Below are 19,466 nucleotides of genomic sequence, written 5' to 3' on the forward strand. Positions count from 1 at the left end.
CTAGCATATAGGAAAAATAAGTATTAACCTTTAAGATTAATCATGTTAAACCTTAGGCTAAGTAATTCCTTTCCTAGTTGTAACTCACTACACCCTCACCCTATAGGCATGCAACTTTATTTGGAGGGTGGTGCCTGATTTAAGAAAAAATCACCCCTGGAAAAATAAGTTTTCTGGTTAAATGACCGGTATCAGAAAGGGCCGTAAAATGTCAGCAGGTCTCATGGCCAGAAGATGATGTCAAACCCATAAGACCTTTGTATAATTTTATATGAAGCACCTGATTGGGACTGTTAGGTTATCGGAAGACTTAGTGAGGTGTGTAACTACATCAGGGACCTGGGACAGTAGCTCCTGCGCTAAACATTCCATAACCAAATAAGGAGGTCAGTAGCTCCTGCGCTAAACATTCCATACCAAATAAGAAAAATCTATAGGGAAGCAGCATCAGGGGAATGTATGAGCTCAGCTTTGCATGTAACCAATCAGGTAGTGCCAACTATGCCTGTTGCTGGACTAAGGGACAAACTGTATATAAACCGCCATACCTCTTTGTTCAGGGTCCAGCCGCATTCTGCTGTGTCAGAGAGGCTAGGACCCTGGCGCGCCAGAAATAAACTCCCTTTATGCCTTTTGCATTACTTTGGTGGACTTGTTCATTCGGTCGGGTAGGGGACACGGACACGGAGCATAACATTTGGGGGCTCGTCCGGGATCTCCGCCCCACCGGAGGAATAATTCCCCTGGTAAGAGGGAGAAGCCCCGCTGAGAGGCAAAGAGCTCTGAACTCCGAAGCACCGGTGCTAATAGTACAGGCCTAGATTAAGTCCAGGGCCCAGTATCGTACTGGGGAGGCATCTAGGTGTGAGAGACAAGGCAAGCCCAGCGTAAGGCCGAGTCCCCGGTAGCGTACCGGGAAGGCGGCTGGCACTGAGGACGTCCTGACGGTAAGACATTTGCAAATAGAAAAGGGGTCTCTAGTGCTAAAAGAGACTGAATTGGAATCTGTTTGTTGTGTCATTTTTGTGACTCTGTGTGCCGGCACTGTCTGTGTGAGTGTCTTGTCGTCATTGTCTGTGTTCTCTGTACCCATGGGGCAATCTACTTCTACTCCGCTGTCCCTGATGACTGACCATTTTTCTGATTTTAAGTCTAGAGCTCGGAATCTTTCGTTACTAGTAAAGAAGAGCAAACTGGTGACGTTCTGTTCCGCCGAATGGCCCACCTTTGATGTCGGATGGCCACAAGAGGGAACCTTCAATCCCCAGATCATCCAGGCAGTTAAAGAGAGGGTGCTTACTCCTGGTCCTGCTGGGCACCCAGACCAGACTCCCTACATTCTGGTCTGGCAGGATCTAGTGAAGAACCCACCGGAATGGCTTAAACCCTTCGTTCTTGCTTCTCCTAAACCTCCCCGTCCCTCTTCCCCGGCTCCAACCTTACTAAACCCACAGGTGCTAGTCATGAAAGCGTCTGAGAAAACGAAAGAAAACCAGGACGAAAAACGACCCAAGCCGGTGTTCCAGGAATCTTCCTCTCTGTACCCTAATTTGATTGACTTGGAAACCGAACTGTCCCCACCCCCGTACGCGGATCCAAATCCACCTTTGCTTCCACAGGCTCCTCAAGTCTCGTCGGGAGAAGCCCAGAGGAGGGCCGAGCCCTCAGCTCCCCCTAGGGGAGGAGGCCCCGCCCAGGGAACTCGGGGAAGGGCAAGGGAGATGGCTAGCGCAGTGGAGGAGGAAGGCCCGGAATTGCCCTCCTCCACTGTTCATGCGTTTCCGGTCCGGGCGGGGCCAGCCAGAGAGGGTGGGGAACGCACATATCAGTACTGGCCTTTTGCTACTAGTGATTTGTACAATTGGAAAACCCAAACCCCCTCTTTCTCTGAGAAACCTCAAGGTCTTATTGATCTTTTAGAATCTATCCTCTTTACTCACAACCCCACTTGGGATGATTGCCAACAACTGCTACAAGTATTTTTCACTACAGAAGAGCGTGAATGGATCCTGTCAGAAGCCCGGAAAAATGTGCCGGGGGTAGATGGGAGGCCCACAGTACAGCCTCACCTCATTGAGGAGGGGTTCCCCTTGGTGCGACCCAACTGGGACTTCGAACGCGTTGAAGGTAGGGAGCGTCTCCGAGTATACCGTCAGATCCTCATGGCTGGCCTTAGAGCGGCCGCCAGAAAACCAACTAATTTGGCCAAGGTAAATTCGGTGAGGCAAGAGCCAAATGAGAGCCCGGCAGCCTTCCTTGAAAGGATAATGGAAGCTTTTAGACAGTATACCCCCATGGACCCCCAGGCAGATGAGTCTAGGGCAGCAGTCATGCTAGCATTTGTAAATCAGGCAGCCCCCGATATTAGGAGAAAGTTAGGTGAACAGTCCCTACAAGATTTAGTGAGGGCAGCAGAGAGGGTTTTCAATCATAGAGAGACCCCGGAAGAAAGAGAGGACCACATTAGAAGGGAAGACAGAGAATTTAGGGCTGAAGAAAACCGTAAAAATCAAAAGGAGCTGGCTCAGATATTTTTCGCTGGGATTGAAAACAAAAATAGATCCCAAAAAGGGAAAAAGCCAGATTCAAAAACTGAGGAGAAACCTGCAAGGCGCAAGCTTGAAAAGAACCAATGTGCATTTTGTAAAGAGTTTGGACATTGGAAAGATAAATGCCCCAAGAAAAACCTAAAAGAGGGGCCAAAAAATTCCAAGAACGAGACCCCCCTCCTGACAGTCATATCCTCTACGCAGGAGAGGATAGTGACTAGGGGGGTCAAGGCTCGACGCCCCTCCCCGAGTCCTGGATAACTATAAATGTGGAGGGGAAACCGGTTGGCTTTATGGTAGACACGGGAGCTCAATACTCAGTCTTAAACCAAAGAGATGGGCCTATGTCTAAGAAAAGTAGCTGGGTACAGGGAGCAACCGGGACTAAGCGATATGGATGGACTACAAAACGGCATGTGAATTTGGGGACCCACCAAGTAACTCATTCCTTTCTGGTGATACCCGAATGCCCAGTGCCCTTGCTGGGAAGAGATTTACTGTCTAAAGTGAATGCCCAAATTCATTTTGGCCATGGACAAGTGTCAGTTTTAGATGGAACCGGGCACCCTCTACAGGTTCTGTCTCTGGCATTGAAGGATGAATACAGACTGTACTTGCCAGAGGCCCCAGTGACAGTAAGTCCTGAAGTACAGCCATGGGTTCAAAGATACCCTCAGGCCTGGGCTGAAACAGCAGGAATGGGATTGGCCAGACAGAGACCCCCTATTGTTGTGGAGTTAAAAGCGGGTGCCACACCAGTGAGGGTACGGCAATATCCCATGAGTCAAGAAGCCTGGCGAGGAATCACTCCTCACATACAACGCCTCACAGACGCTGGGGTCTTAAAGAGATGCCGGTCCCCATGGAACACCCCCCTGCTTCCCATAAAGAAGCCTGGGGGAACTGATTTTAGACCAGTTCAAGACCTGCGAGAGGTCAACAAGCGGGTGAGTGACATCCATCCTACGGTTCCTAACCCTTATACATTGCTAAGCAGTTTGCCACCAAGCTACGTATGGTATACTGTTTTAGATTTAAAAGATGCCTTTTTCAGTCTGCCTCTCGCCCTGGCGTGCCAAGAAATCTTCGCCTTCGAATGGCTAGAAGACGGTGGACAGACTCCTGTGCAGCTGACGTGGACTCGCCTACCACAGGGGTTTAAGAACTCACCCACGTTGTTTAACGAGGCCTTAGATGAAGACCTCCGTGAGTACCGGGTTGAACACCCTACCATTGTTTTATTACAATATGTTGATGACCTTATGCTGGCGGCGACTACAGAAAAAGAGTGCCAGGAGGCAACAGGTGACCTTCTCCAAACCCTTGGGACTTTAGGTTACAGGGCTAGCGCCAAAAAGGCCCAGATCATCAAGCAAGAGGTTACATACCTTGGTTACAAGATAAAACAGGGCCAGAGGTGGCTAACACAGGCTATGAAAGACACCATCCTTCAGATCCCTGAACCTACCACTCCTAGGCAAGTGAGAGAGTTTCTGGGAACTGTAGGATATTGCCGATTGTGGATCTTGGGGTTTGCAGAAAAAGCCAGGCCCTTATATGAAGGGACCAAAGAAAACAAAGACTGGAAATGGACTGAATCAATGAAAACGGCTTTTCAGGAGCTCAGGCGTGCCTTGCTGGAAGCTCCTGCCCTGGCCCTTCCTGACCCATCTAAGCCGTTCCAATTATTTGTGGATGAAAAGCGAGGGATAGGAAAAGGGTACTAACACAGAAATGGGGACCTTGGAAGCGTCCCATAGCCTACCTTTCAAAGAAATTAGACCCAGTGGCAGCCGGGTGGCCACCTTGCCTCCGAATTATTGCAGCCACCGCGCTTCTAGTCCATGATGCTGATAAGCTGACTTATGGCCAGAAACTCTTGGTTTACACTCCTCATGCTATAGAGAGAGTCCTGAAACAACCTCCGGGCAAATGGATTTCCAATGCCCGCTTAACACACTACCAGGCCTTGCTGCTCGACACCTCCCGGATTCATTTTCAAACACCCTGCACTCTAAACCCAGCTACTCTTTTGCCCAATCCAGAAATAGATAGCCCCCTCCACGATTGTGACGAGATACTAGCCGGAGTAACAGCAGTACGAAAGGACTTAACAGACACGCCACTGGATAACAGTGACCTAATATGGTTCACAGATGGAAGCAGTTATGTTAGAGATGGACAGAGACGGGCGGGAGCCGCAATAGTAGATGACTCTGGACAGACGATATGGGCAGAGACTCTTTCCCCAGACACCTCAGCCCAAAGAGCAGAGTTAATTGCCCTGATTCAGGCATTAGAGAGAGCTAAAGGTAAAAGAATAACTATTTTCACTGACAGTCGCTATGCTTTTGGCACGGTGCACATTCAGGGCCCGATTTATCGGGAACGCGGGTTTTTAACAGCTGAAGGAAAAGAGATCAAAAACTTACCAGAAATCCGTCGACTTCTGGAAGCTGTGCAGTTGCCTCGAGCTGTATCAATAGTACATGTACCTGGACATCAAAAGGGGGACAGCCTCACAGCCCGAGGAAATCGTGCCGCTGATTTGGCGGCTCGGAAGGCGGCTGACAAAGAGTACACCGCTCCAGTGCTGGCAATCGGACTTCCGCCCCCAGGTATGGGAACTTTGCCCCCAACCCCTGAGTATTCGTCCACAGACCTGGCCTGGATCCAGGAATATCCCAACCTCCAACAAGGAGAGGATAAATGGTACCGGGACTCCGATGGCTACTTGATACTTCCTGCTCAGTTGGGACGACAACTGTGTGAACATCTGCACTCATCTACTCATCTGGGAGAGAAAAAGACTCTGCTGCTTTTTCAAACCGCGTGCCTACGATTTCCCCGGCACCAAACAACCGAAAAAAACATAGTACAAGCTTGTAAGGCATGCCAACAGATGAAGCCAGGAAAGAGGCAACACGCAGGACTGAGGTATCGAGGGGAAGGCCCAGGACAGCACTGGGAGATAGATTTTACTGAGGTAAGGCCAGGCAAGTATGGTTACCGCTACTTGCTAGTGTTGGTAGATACCTTCTCAGGGTGGGTAGAGGCTTTTCCTACTAAGGGAGAAACTGCAATGGTAGTGGCTAAAAAGATTTTAGAAGAGATAGTACCCAGATTTGGCCTGCCGGTGACCGTTGGCTCTGATAATGGCCCTGCTTTTGTGAGCCAAATAATACAGAACCTTGCCCGGGCTCTAGGAACTAAGTGGAAATTACATTGTGAATACAGCCCACAGAGCTCGGGGCAAGTTGAAAGAATGAATCGGACCCTAAAAGAAACTTTAACTAAATTGGTTATGGAGACTGGCGGGGACTGGGTGACTCTCCTTCCCTTCGCCCTTTTCGCGTGCGTAATACTCCTTATCAGCTCAATTTGACCCCATTTGAAATTCTGTATGGGCGCCACCCTCCCGTATGTCCAAAATTTGAAGGGAAAAGTTTCCACTTCCCACCTTGGGACAATTCCAGGAGGCTTTGATGGCTTTGGGCAAAGTACATTCTGCGTCTGGAAACTACTCCGAGAGGTACATGAGGGTCAAGGTGAGGGAATTAGCCCTCACATAACATTGGCCCCGGGGACTGGGTGTGGGTCAAAGGCACCACGCCAGGGCACTAGAACCCAGATGGAAAGGTCCTTATGTTGTTCTTCTTACCACCCCAACTGCCTTGAAGGTCGACGGTATCGGGCCCTGGGTGCATTGCAATCACGTACGCCCAGCTACTTCAGCCGAACAAGAAGACGCGAAAAGACAATGGGAAGCGTCTCTACACCCGTCCAACCCTTTAAAATTGAAGATCCAGCGCCGGCCGCAGGACCGACGAGACTCATCTGGACCGTCATCTGGATGACTGTGTTGCTTTGTCCTGTGACTGCCAGTGTGAACCCCCACCAACCTGTTAAGATCACCTGGACGCTCTGGAACGGACTGACTCGAGAGGTACTCAATTTGACCACCGGAATTCACCCCCCTAATACGTGGTGGCCGGATCTGTATTTCAACCTCAAAGACCTTATAAAGACTACTTGGACAGCGGCCCAGACCAGAAACTTTGGATTCTGGGCATGTCCCGGACACCTGAAGAGACATAATTGGGAGACTTGTGGGGGGCTGCAACATTATTTCTGTTGGTCCTGGAGCTGTGTGACCTCCAATGATGGGAGATGGAAATGGGAGGTCGGGAACCGGGACTTAGTCAATTTCTCGTTTGTCCAGCCCTATCACGGGCCCTGGAACCAAGATTACCAAAACCTGTTCAGAGATTATGTCGGGCGGCAATGGGAACAGCACTGGAGCCCAATTGCTCAGGTGAAAGTAATGTTCAACCAGGAAGCGGCTAAACTGGAGAGGTCTTGGGTCTCCGGGCTATCATGGGGCCTCCAACTCTACGCTGAGTGGTTTGAAGCAAAGCCTGGGGGAATTCTGGTTATTAGTCAGACAATAGAACCGATATTAGTACACAGTATCGGACCTAATAAGGTAGAGAAATTAGGTGCTGTGACCCTATCAACCACACCCCACCCAACTTCGTTGACTTTAACTAAACCTAACAAGGATGAAGCTCTTGCTGAGACAGACCCGTTGTGGAAATTAGTCAAGGCTGCATACACCACCTTAAACCAGACTCATCCTGAGGCAGCTAGATCCTGTTGGTTATGTTACAACGTAGCTCCCCCATACTATGAAGCCATAGGCCTCAATGCTTCTTACAGCTTGGTCAACGCCTCAGATCCCTCCCAGTGTCAATGGGGAGACCGCAAGGTAGGACTCACGATGAGGCAGGTATGGGGAAAGGGGCTATGTATAGGCACAGTGCCGTCAGATAAAACCTCCCTATGTGTCAATGTCACAAGATCTGTAAACGGGCCTCTGGCTAGCTGGATGATTCCCCAGATGGGAGGATGGTGGGTATGTTCCAGAACCGGGTTGACCCCTTGTGTACATGAGTCAATTTTTGATCCCAAAGAAGAATTTTGTGTCATGGTAGCAGTAGTACCTAAAATAATATACAGGTCGGAAGAAACTGTGTACGACTATTGGGCCCATAGGTCAACCCTCAATCAGCAAGAAAGAGCATATAGAATTAAAAGAGAACCCCTTACTGCAATTACTATAGCCACTATGTTTGGCTTAGGGATAGCCGGAGCTGGAACTGGAATTACAGCTTTGTCTATGCAAAGTCAAGGATTTAACTCTTTAAGGGCAGCGATAGATGAAGATATCACCCGACTAGAACAGTCTATAAGTCATTTAGAGTCTTCTTTAACTTCCTTGTCTGAAGTAGTTTTGCAAAATAGAAGAGGGCTAGATTTGCTATTTCTACAACAGGGGGGACTTTGTGCCGCCCTGGGAGAGGAATGTTGTTTTTATGCAGACCATACGGGTATAGTTAGAGAATCTATGGCCAAAGTGAGAGAGGGGCTAGCCCAGCGTAAACGAGAGCGGGAGGCCCAACAAGGATGGTTTGAGTCTTGGTTTCAACAATCCCCTTGGCTGACTACTTTAATCTCAACCTTACTAGGACCCTTGATAATCCTTCTAATAATGCTCACGTTCGGTCCCTGCATCATCAACAGACTTGTAGCCTTTGTAAAAGAACGTATTAACACAGTGCAGTTGTTTGTGCTACGGCAACAATATCAAACTATATCACCGGGAACAGAGGAAGATTCCTCTGTATGATCAAAGAACAGGGGGGAATGTTAGGTTATCGGAAGACTTAGTGAGGTGTGTAACTACATCAGGGACCTGGGACAGTAGCTCCTGCGCTAAACATTCCATAACCAAATAAGGAGGTCAGTAGCTCCTGCGCTAAACATTCCATACCAAATAAGAAAAATCTATAGGGAAGCAGCATCAGGGGAATGTATGAGCTCAGCTTTGCATGTAACCAATCAGGTAGTGCCAACTATGCCTGTTGCTGGACTAAGGGACAAACTGTATATAAACCGCCATACCTCTTTGTTCAGGGTCCAGCCGCATTCTGCTGTGTCAGAGAGGCTAGGACCCTGGCGCGCCAGAAATAAACTCCCTTTATGCCTTTTGCATTACTTTGGTGGACTTGTTCATTCGGTCGGGTAGGGGACACGGACACGGAGCATAACAGGACAAGGGTCAGGTCTGCTGACCGCCGCGTGACTCTGTATTCATCCCTATGTATAACAAAAAGGTATATAAACAAACCTGAAAAATAAAGAAATTGGATCAGTTTCTAGAAAGACTGATTCCCCCATGTCGTTTCTTTCTTGCTCCCCATTTTTCTGGCTGAATTCCCATCTGGAGCATGGATGCTATTCCATGTAAACCAAGTTATTCAGCCTCTTATTCTCCGCTAATTTTCCTACTACACTATCCGTTTCTAATCTCTCTCTATATCTGTAATTAAGATTTTTCCAAGGATGCCGATTCCGTCCCCACCTTCGAATCACCCTGGATCCACCGGGGCTGGACCCCAGCATCGTGGTCACGTCCCATTGTAGTGTCAGTGACCTTCCATGTCACTTGTGTAACATAGTCACACACCGTGCTGTTAACATCTTCTGAGCAGTTGCTGCTAAGTCACTTCAGTCGTGTCCGACTCTGTGTGACCCCATAGACGGCAGCCCACCAGCCTCCCCTGTCCCTGGGATTCTCCAGGCAAGAACACTGGAGTGGGTTGCCACCTCCTTCTCCAATGCATGAAAGTGAAAAGTGAAAGGGAAGTCACTTGGTCGTGTCCAACTGTTAGCGACCCCATGGACTGCAGCCTACGAGGTTCCTCCATCCATGGGATTTGCCAGGCAAGAGTACTGGAGTGGGGTGCCATTGCCTTCTCCAGGCACATGGCTAATTCAAATCTGGCTTTTTAGAACGTTCTCGAAGTCTTTTGGAGGGGGGAGTGTATTTTCTGTGGTTGGTTGAATTACTAAGTGTGGTAACCTCAGATATAGGTGGATGACTGTAGAGTAAAACAAATCCAGTGAACTCCCTATCCAATTTAACCACAGCTTTACCAATATTGTCGCATCTATCGCCACACCCCTCCCCTAGCTTGTCCCCCACCTTGTACCCTAGAAGTTACCATGAATATGTATTTGGTGCTTAATATTTTCTTGACATTTTTTGTTTTATCACTATTACATATATTCCTACCAATAGATAACCACATACCATGGGGTCCCCAATCAACAATTATGTGATTAGCCACAAACATTAATTTTCCTGACTTGGCTTGACATTTGTCCCAACGGACAGGAGTATACGTAAACTTCTTATAAGTGAATGCTTTGCATAACGATCTCTGTTCTTTCCCTAACTCTTTCCCTAAAGTCTTAGTAGTATAAACATGGTTCACAGACAAAGAAAGGGCAGTAAATAGGGTGAAAGCCCAAATCTGTTGGCTAACGTTTATGCATAATTTCCCCGGGCCCAGGCACAATGGAAGGACTTTAAAGCTAAAGTGAAGAGAAGAAGTGAAGTGAAGTCGCTTAGTCGTGTCTGACTCTTTGCAACCTCGTGCACTATAGCCTGCCAGGCTCCTCTGTCCATGGGATTTTCCAGGCAAGAATACTGGAGTGGGTTGCCATTTCCTTCTCCAGTGCATCTTCCCAACCCAGGGACCAAACCCAGGTCTCCCACACTGTAAACAGATGCTTTTACCATCTGAGCCACCAGGGAAGTCTACTTCTTTATAGCCTAAAGAAATGTTCATTAGTTTCCCCTCCTCCCCAGGGTGTGATGGCTCCTTCACATTCCAGGGAGGGGGCATATGGGTGGAGTCATTGGTTGACAGGATCAGCCCTTTCTCCATGCATTTTATGACCTGCAATAAAGGGGGGTTGGGTAAGTAAGCCCCGTCAAGTTTGATTAGTTGATCCGGCTCAAGCGGGGGAGGTACAGGTCAGGAGACTGAGCATTGCCAGGAGAATGTATTCAGGACTCCAAGGCATTCCCTGTTGAGAGACCAAATTTTCAGCTCGATTAGTAAGGGTTTTTATTTGTCCCCAAGTGGGGAGATCATAAGGTTGATGCCACCGAGGGCTGTGCTTCCTGGAGATCTTTAGAGCCGACATGGCCCATATTGGAATTTCTTCCTCCTGGGGTCCTTGTTGTCCCGTCTCCATTTTGAAGGCTGGGGGCCCCCTTGGGTCAAATCTTCCGAGGAAGCCATATGAGTTTGTTGGATCCACCTGGGGAAATACAAGCATACCCCTTTCCCTGTAAGATTAGTTTCCCCAATTTCCAATGTTTTGTTAACCCATCTTGGTACCAAATGGGCAGAGGAAGAGCAGTGTTGTGGTAAGTTTAAAAAATTTAAAACAAATAAAGCTGTATTAACAATAGTTATAGGTTTAGAAATGACCTTATGTTGGAATCTAGTAAAGTCTACTTTAGATAAGGAAGACAGTAGTGTCCCTGTGTATCCCCCCTTTATTATTATCATTAGCAACTTTAGTGTGTGATGTGTTCGTTCGACTATGCCTTGTGCCTGTGGATTATAAGGAATACCAGTAATATGTTTAATAGAAAAAGATAGTAAAAATCGTTTAAAGTGTCTAGAAATATAAAGTAAAGTAAAGTCACTCAGTCGTGTCCGACTCTTTGTGACCCCGTGGACTGCAGCCCACCAGGCTCCTCAGTCCATGGGATTCTCCAGGCAAGAATACTGGAGTGGGTTGCCATTTCCTTCTCCAGGGGATCTTCCCGACCCAGGGATCGAACCCAGGTCTCCCGCATTGGAGGCAGACGCTTTAACCTCTGAGCCACCAGGGAAGTCTAGAAATATAGGCAGGGCCATTGTCTGTTTTTATAGAACTAAGAGTTCCCATTACAGCAAAACAAGCTAATGAGTTATAACGTGTTGTGTAGCCTCACCATGAAAAGGTGTGGCCCAAATAAAGAAAGAATTAGTGTCGATACAGACATGCAAGAAAGAAGATGGAGAAAGTTCAGGGCAATGAGTTACATCCATTTGCCATAGATCATTAGGTTGCAAACCTCGAGGATTAATACGAGATTAATTCGAGATTGGTCGAAGATGTAGGGGTCTACAAGTAAAGCAATCGCTAATAATTTCTTTAGCCTGGCGGTATGGGATTTTCCATAGCTGGTGTAGGGAGCCAGCATTGTTATGCAACAGAGCATGCTGTTCCTCTGGAGTCGCAAAGGAAACCAGTTTATCAGCTTGCTCATTACCTTAAGTCATGGGGCCAGGAAGACATACATGGGAGAATTGCAGTTTCTAACAACAGATTGTAGTTCGAAAAAGTTGTTGAATAATGGTGGAGGTTTCTGTATATTTTTAACACAAAAGTGGTTAAGGCTCTGACCTTCCACTGCACAGGTTTGATCCCTCCAGGTTTGATCCCTCCTCTGCCTACCCCAGGGCATGGCCTAAGTAAATATAGAGTCAGGGACAATATTAATGGGGTAAGGATGTAGGCAAATGACTTGAATAAGAGCATATAATTCATTTTGTTGAGCAGAATGAAATTTAGTATAAATGACTTTATAGTCCTTAAGAGACCAGAATGAAGCTTTGGCTTTTTTAGTCCCATCTATATAAAAACCTCAGCCTGTGGAATAGGCTGGGAGCTGATAATGTGAGAAATAATAAATTCAGTATTTTTAAAGAAATTCTATAGCTTAGCAGAAGGATAATGAAATGAAATGTCTCCAAAATATTTCAGAAAAGCTATTTGGAAATTGATAGAAGTTTGTAATGTGTTCTCAAATTGAGATTTATTGATAGGTATTACAATTTTATGAGGATCAGAGGCAATTAGAGTTTTAGTCCTATTTCTTCCGATGATAATGATTAGAGCAATTAAGGTAAGATATAAGTGACTTTATTTCTTTAAAACGGGTATAGATCCATTATACTGGGTGTTCTTGTTGGGCAAGAAGTCCTGTGGGAGAATGAAGAGAGGGGAGTGTAAATAATTCTAGAGGTAAATCCAGTTTGATGCGAGTAAGAAATTGTTTTTGTAGTTTATTTTGCACCAAATGAGTTCTTCTCGTGCCTCTTGAGAAAGTGAACGAGGGCTATTAAAATCAGAATCGCCTTTTAAAGTATTAAATAGGTCATTCAGTTGATAATTGGCAATGTCTAAAGGTCTAATCCAATTTATATTACCTAAGAGCTTTAAAAAATCATTTAAGGTTGATAATTTGTCAGTACAGATCTGAGTTAGTTGAGGAGTAATATGTTGTCTATTAATAACAAACCCCAAGTAATGGTAAGGTGTACAGGTTTGAAATTTTTAGGGGCAATGATCAATCCAGATTTTTTAAAGCATAGTTGAGCTATATCAACATGTGTTGAGTTTCTAAGATAGATGGAGCCAAAAACAATATATCATCCATAAAGTGAATAACAAGAAAGTTAGGAAACTGCTTTCTCACAGGCTCACGGGCTTTGGCTACGTAGTACTGACACATGGTGGGAGAATTCATCATCCCCTGTGGCAGTACAGTCCATTGGTACCGTTTATGAGGTCCGATATGATTAGGGTAAGGGAGAGAGAAAGTGAATCTCTCTTGGTCTAAAGGGTGTAAAGGTATATTTAAAAAGCTATCTTGTCAATCAATAATAATAATATGCCAACTTTGAGGAATAGTGGTAGGTGATGGGATCCCTGGTTGTAATGCACCCATAGGTTTCATAGATGCATTAGCTTTTCTAAGGTCTGTTGCTGCTGCCGCTGCTGCTAAGTGGCTTCAGTTGTGTCCGACTCTGTGCAACCCCATAGACGGCAGCCCACTAGGCTCCTCTGTCCCCGGAATTCTCCAGGCAAGAACACTGGAGTGGGTTGCCATTTCCTTCTCCAGTGCATGAAAGTGAAAAGCGAAAGTGAAGTCCCTCAGTCATGCCTGACTCTTAGTGACCCCATGGACTGCAGCCTACCAGGCTCCTCTGTCCATGGGATTTTCCAGGCAAGAGTACTGGAGTGGGGTTGCCATTGCCTTTTCCAAGGTATGTTAGGAGACGTCATTTGTTAGATTTTTTTTAATAACAAAAATAGGAGAGTTCCAAGGGGAACAAGATTCCTCAATATGCTTTAATTCTAGCTGTGTATCTATAAGTTCCTTAGCTGCCTATTATTTCTCTTTCGTGAGGGGCCACTGCTCTGTCCAAATAGGCTCGTCATTCTTCCAAGTTATTTTAATCATTGTATTGTTTGTTAAATGAGCAGTGGCCCCTGGGAAAAATGTGGAATGTATATCTGAGTTTGCCATTGCATAAGTAAATCCCTTCTTATTAGATTAAGGGGTGCATCTATCACATAAGGTTTTAATTTTACAGGTTGGCCTTCTGGTCCCTCACGTGGATAAATTTGAGTACTCTGATAAACCTCTTGTACTTTGGTTTGAGAAATCCCTGCAATTCGGCAAGAAACTTTTTGTACAGGCCAGGATTTGGGCCATAAATGTTTGGAAATAATAGTAATATCAGATCCAGTGTCGAGGAGACCAGAAAATCTTTTACCATTAATTTTGATATTTATAGTTGGTCGGGCAAATTTGGATACTAATGATGTCCAAAAGGACTGTTTTTGATCTGTACTGCTGAATCCGCCCATCCGTACATCATTAGAGGAGTTAACAGAAATGTAAGGTAAAAGAAGTAATTGAGCAATTTTATCCCCCCCTTTTGATTTGTCATAAAATCTGAGATGACATCATAATTTAATTTCTCCTTTATAATCTGAATCAATTACTCCAGGGTGAACAGTAATTCCTTTGGAAGTCCAACTAGATCGGCCAAGTAAAAGACCGAAGGTTTGTGGGGGCAGGGATCCAAAAAGTTCAGTAAGTATTCTAGAGGGGACTGCCTGGGGGTAAAGGAGAAAGGCATTTAGGGCTGGTATATCGACTGCAGTGCGGCCAGCTGTTGAGGGTTTGAGGTAAAAGATGGAATTTGCCCCTGGATTTTGTTGAAGGGGACCTGGGGGGGTCCCCTGCTTGGAGTTTCCCGGAATAGGTTTCCCTTCAATGTCAAATGTAGATTTACAATCTTTGGCCCAATGCATTCCTCTATGGCAGTGAGGGCAGATTTTTGGAGGTTTTTTATTAGCTTTCAAAGCATCCTTCATTTCCCTTTCTTAAGGCAGCAACCATTGTTTCAGCTAGCATTTGCATCTTTTGAGTTTCTGATCCTAGATTGCGACAAGCCTTCAAATAATCAATGATAGTCCCTGTGTCACGAAATGAGCTATAGCCTTTTGACATTCCTGATTTGCATTTTCATAAGCAAGTAATTTCTCTAGTTGCCTTTTGGCTTCTTCTCCAATTACAGTATGGGAAATAGCAGTTTCTAATCTAGCTAAAAAATCAGCATATGTTTCATTAGGTCCCTGAACTTTAAATAAGTGATGAAGTAAAGTAGAAAAGTGACGGGGCTTTCCAGCCGTGTGACCCGTGTCTTAGTACTTACCGGCCTCAATAGGCCCTGGGGTCACTCTGCCCGAATCTGCCACGTGTACCAAGCCCCTGTTCTGGGTGCCACTTGTTGAGATCCTTTAATGGACCGGAACCTGGTGGTCTGGAGTCGACAATAAGAAAGTAAAAGAGAGAGAGAGAGAGAGAGAGGGAGAGAGAGAGAGGCTGATATTCCTTGGTTTACGCAGAAACCCAAAAAAGTCCTTGATACAGGGCTTGTGTCGCTCACAAAGGCACCTGGCGCCCTCTCGAGTGGGTGAAGGCACAGGGCGCCTTCTTGAGAGGGTCTTAGAAGCCCGGGAAGGACAGTGAGCACGAAGGGTTTCTGCGCTCCAGAGAATTAGCCTGAGAGACAGAGAGACAGAGAGAAAGAGAGAGAGAGAGAGAGAGAGACAAGGAAAGAAAGACACGAGGACCCGAGCTCTGATGGAGCAAAGGTGTTTTATTTAACATCGTGTGAGTATGTATACTGTCTAACAAGGTAGCTATTTTCAGCAAAGGTAAAAATCAAAAGTCCAGACTTACAAATTATCAAGGAAAACATAAGGCGATCCATATCAAAGAGAGGGTTGTAAATAATCACTTTTACCATATGGTTCATAAAAAGGAAGAGTGTCATAAATAGTTACTTATCACCATATGGGAAAACTAACCAAGGAAATGCATGCATTCCTCAGCCCCTGGGAGTAGTTTGCTACTCCATTAGTTTGCTAATGGACAGCCTTGATGTACTCCTTTTCCTATTTGGAGCCAGTCTGTTGTTCCATGTCCAGTTCTAACTGTTGCTTCCTGACCTGCATATAGGTTTCTCAAGAGGCAGGTCAGGTGGTCTGTATTCCCATCTCTTTCAGAATTTTCCACAGTTTATTGTGATCCACACAGTCAAAGGCTTTGGCATAGTCAATAAAGCAGAAATAGATGTTTCTCTGGAACTCTCTTGCTTTTTCCATGATCCAGTGGATGTTGGCAATTTGATCTCTGGTTCCTCTGCCTTTTCTAGAACCAGCTTGAACATCTGGAAGTTCACAGTTCACGTATTGCTGAAGCCTGGCTTGGAGAATTTTGAGCATTACTTTACTAGCATGTGAGATGAGTGCAATTGTGCGGTAGTTTGAACATTCTTTGGCATTGCCTTTCTTTGGGATTGGAATGAAAACTGACCTTTTCCAGTCCTGTGGCCACTGCTGAGTTTTCCAAATTTGCTGGCATATTCAGTGCATCATCTTTCACAGCATCATCTTCCAGGATTTGAAATAGCTCCACTGGAATGCCATCACCTCCACTAGCTTTGTTCATAGTGATGCTTCCTAAGGCCCACTTGATTTCACATTCCAGGATGTCTGGCTCTAGGTGAGTGATCATACCATCGTGATTATCTTGGTCGTGAAGATCTTTTTTGTACAGTTCTTCTGTGTATTCTTGCCACCTCTTCTTAATATCTTCTGCTTTTGTTAGGTCCAGACCATTTCTGTCCTTTATCGAGCCCATCTTTGCATGAAATGTTCCCTTGGTATCTCTAACTTTCTTCAAGAGATCTCTAGTCTTTCCCATTCTATTGTTTTCCTGTATTTAACTTATATGCAGAGTACATCATGAGAAACACTGGGCTGGAAGAAGCACAAGCTGGAATCAAGATTGCCGGGAGAAATATCAATAACCTCAGATATGCAGATGACACCACCCTTATGGCAGAAAGTGAAGAGGAACTAAAAAGTCTGTTGATGAAAGTGAAAGAGGAGAGTGAAAAAGTTGGCTTAAAGTTCAACATTCAGAAAACGAAGATCATGGTATCTGGTCCCATCACTTCATGGGAAATAGATGGGAAACAGTGGAAACAGTGTCAGACTTTATTTTTTGGGGCTCCAAAATCACTGCAGATGGTGACTGCAGCCATGAAATTAAAAGACGCCTATTCCTTGAAAGGAAAGTTATGACTAACCTAGATAGCATATTAAAAAGCAGAGACATTGCCAACAAAGGTCTGTCTAGTCAAGGCTATGGTTTTTCCAGTGGTCATGTATGGATGTGAGAGTTGGACTGTGAATAAAGCTGAGTGCCGAAGAATTGATGCTTTTGAACTGTGGTGTTGGAGAAGACTCTTGAGAGTCCCTTGGACTGCAAGGAGACCCAACCAGTCCATTCTAAAAGAGATCAGTCCTGGGTGTTCTTTGGAAGGAATGATGCTAAAGCTGAAACTCCAGTACTTTGGCCACCTCATGCGAAGTGTTGACTCATTGGAAAAGACTCTGATGCTGGGAGAGATTGGGGGCAGGAGGAGAAGGGGATGACAGAGGATGAGATGGCTGGATGGCATCCCCGACTTGATGGACATGAGTTTGAGTAAACTCCGGGAGTTGCTGATGGACAGGGAGGCCTGGCATGCTGCGATTCATGGGGTCACAGAGAGTCAGACACAACTGAACAACTGAACTGAACTGATGCTGTTTGAGGACTCTTGAGAGTCCCTTGGACAGCAAAGAGATGAAACCAGTCAATCCTAGGAAATTCTGGTAGACCACTTTAAGTTAATGATAGCCTCAAGAAAGCTTCCCAAGTGGCACAGGGTAAAGAATCTGCCTGCTAGTGCAGACACAAAAATGCAGACCCAAAAGATGCAGTTTCAATCCTTGGGTTGGGAAGATCCCCTGGAGTAGGAAATGGCAACCTGCTCCAGTATTCTTGCCAGGAAAATTCCATGGACAGAGGAGCTTGGAGGGATACAGTCCATGGGGTTGCAAAGAGTTGGACACGACTAAGCGACAAAGCACACACACACACACTAGAAAGCTATCAGAATGTCGTGGCACGAAGCAGGCTTGCTTAACTATAAAGCCATAAATAAAAGCATGAGCTATGTCCCAGGCCATTAGGTGAAAGAAAAATATCACCAGCCTTCTACTGATTTGAATAAGTGCTATGTTAATCCTAGTTTGACCTTGGAGGGTCAGATACTCTCCTGCCAAACATGAAGAAGGAGCTAGTGGTGTAAGCCTGATGTCAATTCAAAGAAGGCAGTCCTTTCCCCTCCCCACTTTCCTTTGACTTTAAATTGTAGCCGACTTAATCTTTGGGGTAGAGCCCCCTCACCTGCCTGCTTGCATCTCTTACAGGTGTCCTGTATTAATAAATCTACTTCTTGCCCATCACCTTGCTTCTAGCTGAATTCCTTCTGTGCTGAGGTACAAAGAACCTGAGTTTCATTAAGTCCTGAAATCAAATGCATGGAAGACCAGGTTTTGGCCAGGTTTGAGTCCCTGCCGTGGGGGTTCAAGTCCCAAACTGGATTTTGCCCGAGTTCAAGTCCCAGTCTGAGGTGACTGGTTTCACTTCTTTGGATGAGGTAAGTCTCAGAAAACCTCAGTGACAAGGAGCAGCCTTCTAAGAAGCCCTTAGAAAAGCTAGTGAGTTGGAACGTTTGTAGTAAAGAGTCATTCTGGTTCTTCCCTAGTGGTCCACTTGTTAAGACTCCACACTTCCACTTGATTCCTAGCTAGGGAACTAAGATCCTGCATGCCAGGTGGCACAGCCAAAAAAAAAGTTGACTCATTTCTATGCCACAGGCTAATTAAATGGACCAAAAGTCAATTCCCAGATACCCACTACTTAGTGAGCACATTAAGTGTCATGGAAATAAAAGTCTTACATGGACATTCCTTGGATGTTTAATTCTAGCTCATTTTGGTAAGGAACCTGAGTCCAAAGCTCCAAATTGGTCTTCTTTAAGACATTAGATGTCCACCTTATGTCTTAGTTCTCAGTCTTCTAATGTCTGAAATGGGCTGGATAACATCTCCCCGAGTCAAGACTAGTTTATGATACCTGTTCACCTCCCAAAGTTATTTTAAGAGCCAAGCATGATGACTGTGTCAGCAGAAAGGTTATATGTGGCCAGTTGCTTGGGAAAGGAGTTTTTCAGCTCTCGGTTACTGAAAAGCTTTGCTCCAAATGAGCTTCCCCCACCTATTTACTTCCTGTCCTAGCCATTTGGGCTTCTTGTCATAGCTCTCATCACTGGCTGCCAGGATCTTGTTTATTTCTTTTCTCCTCAAGTTGGTGTCAGTTCCAATGGGGCAGGGACATCTCCCTGGTTGCTTGCCTAATCCCAGCCTCAGCATCATGCCTGTTTAAGTGTTTTGGAAATTTTTGCTGTCATCAGGTTGTGTGTGTGAGTCGCTCAGTCATATCCATCTCTTTGCGATGGCACAGACTGTAGCTTGCCAGGCTTCTTTTATCTATGGGATTCTCCAGGCAAGAATACTGGAGTGGATTGCCATTCCCTTCTCCAGAGGATCTTCCTGACCCAGGTCTCCTGCATTGTAGGCAGATTCTTTACCATTTGAGCAAAAGGGAAGTCCTATTTATCATCAAGTTACTGTTCTGTTTTCACGTGTCTGTCAGTAGAAATGTGACTGAAAATGGGGTCTGGCTGCATGCTGCTCAAAAGCCAATAAAGAAGTAAATTTGGTTGGAAGGAAAGTTAGCTTTATTTT

At 45.7% G+C, this 19,466-nt stretch overlaps 1 protein-coding gene across 1 annotated transcript; it reads left to right on the top strand.

Moving 5' to 3' along the window:
• Positions 1-292: 292 nt before the first annotated feature.
• Positions 293-8,606, top strand: LOC121816520 (uncharacterized). The gene has a single exon (XM_060398108.1). It carries the CDS (start codon positions 1,092-1,094, stop codon positions 2,808-2,810), a length of 1,719 nt encoding a protein of 572 aa, XP_060254091.1. The 5' UTR covers positions 293-1,091; the 3' UTR covers positions 2,811-8,606.
• The last annotated feature ends 10,860 nt before the right edge of the window (positions 8,607-19,466 follow it).

This window comes from Ovis aries, chromosome 14 (assembly GCF_016772045.2).
Source record: "Ovis aries strain OAR_USU_Benz2616 breed Rambouillet chromosome 14, ARS-UI_Ramb_v3.0, whole genome shotgun sequence".
Lineage (NCBI taxonomy): Eukaryota > Metazoa > Chordata > Mammalia > Artiodactyla > Bovidae > Ovis > Ovis aries.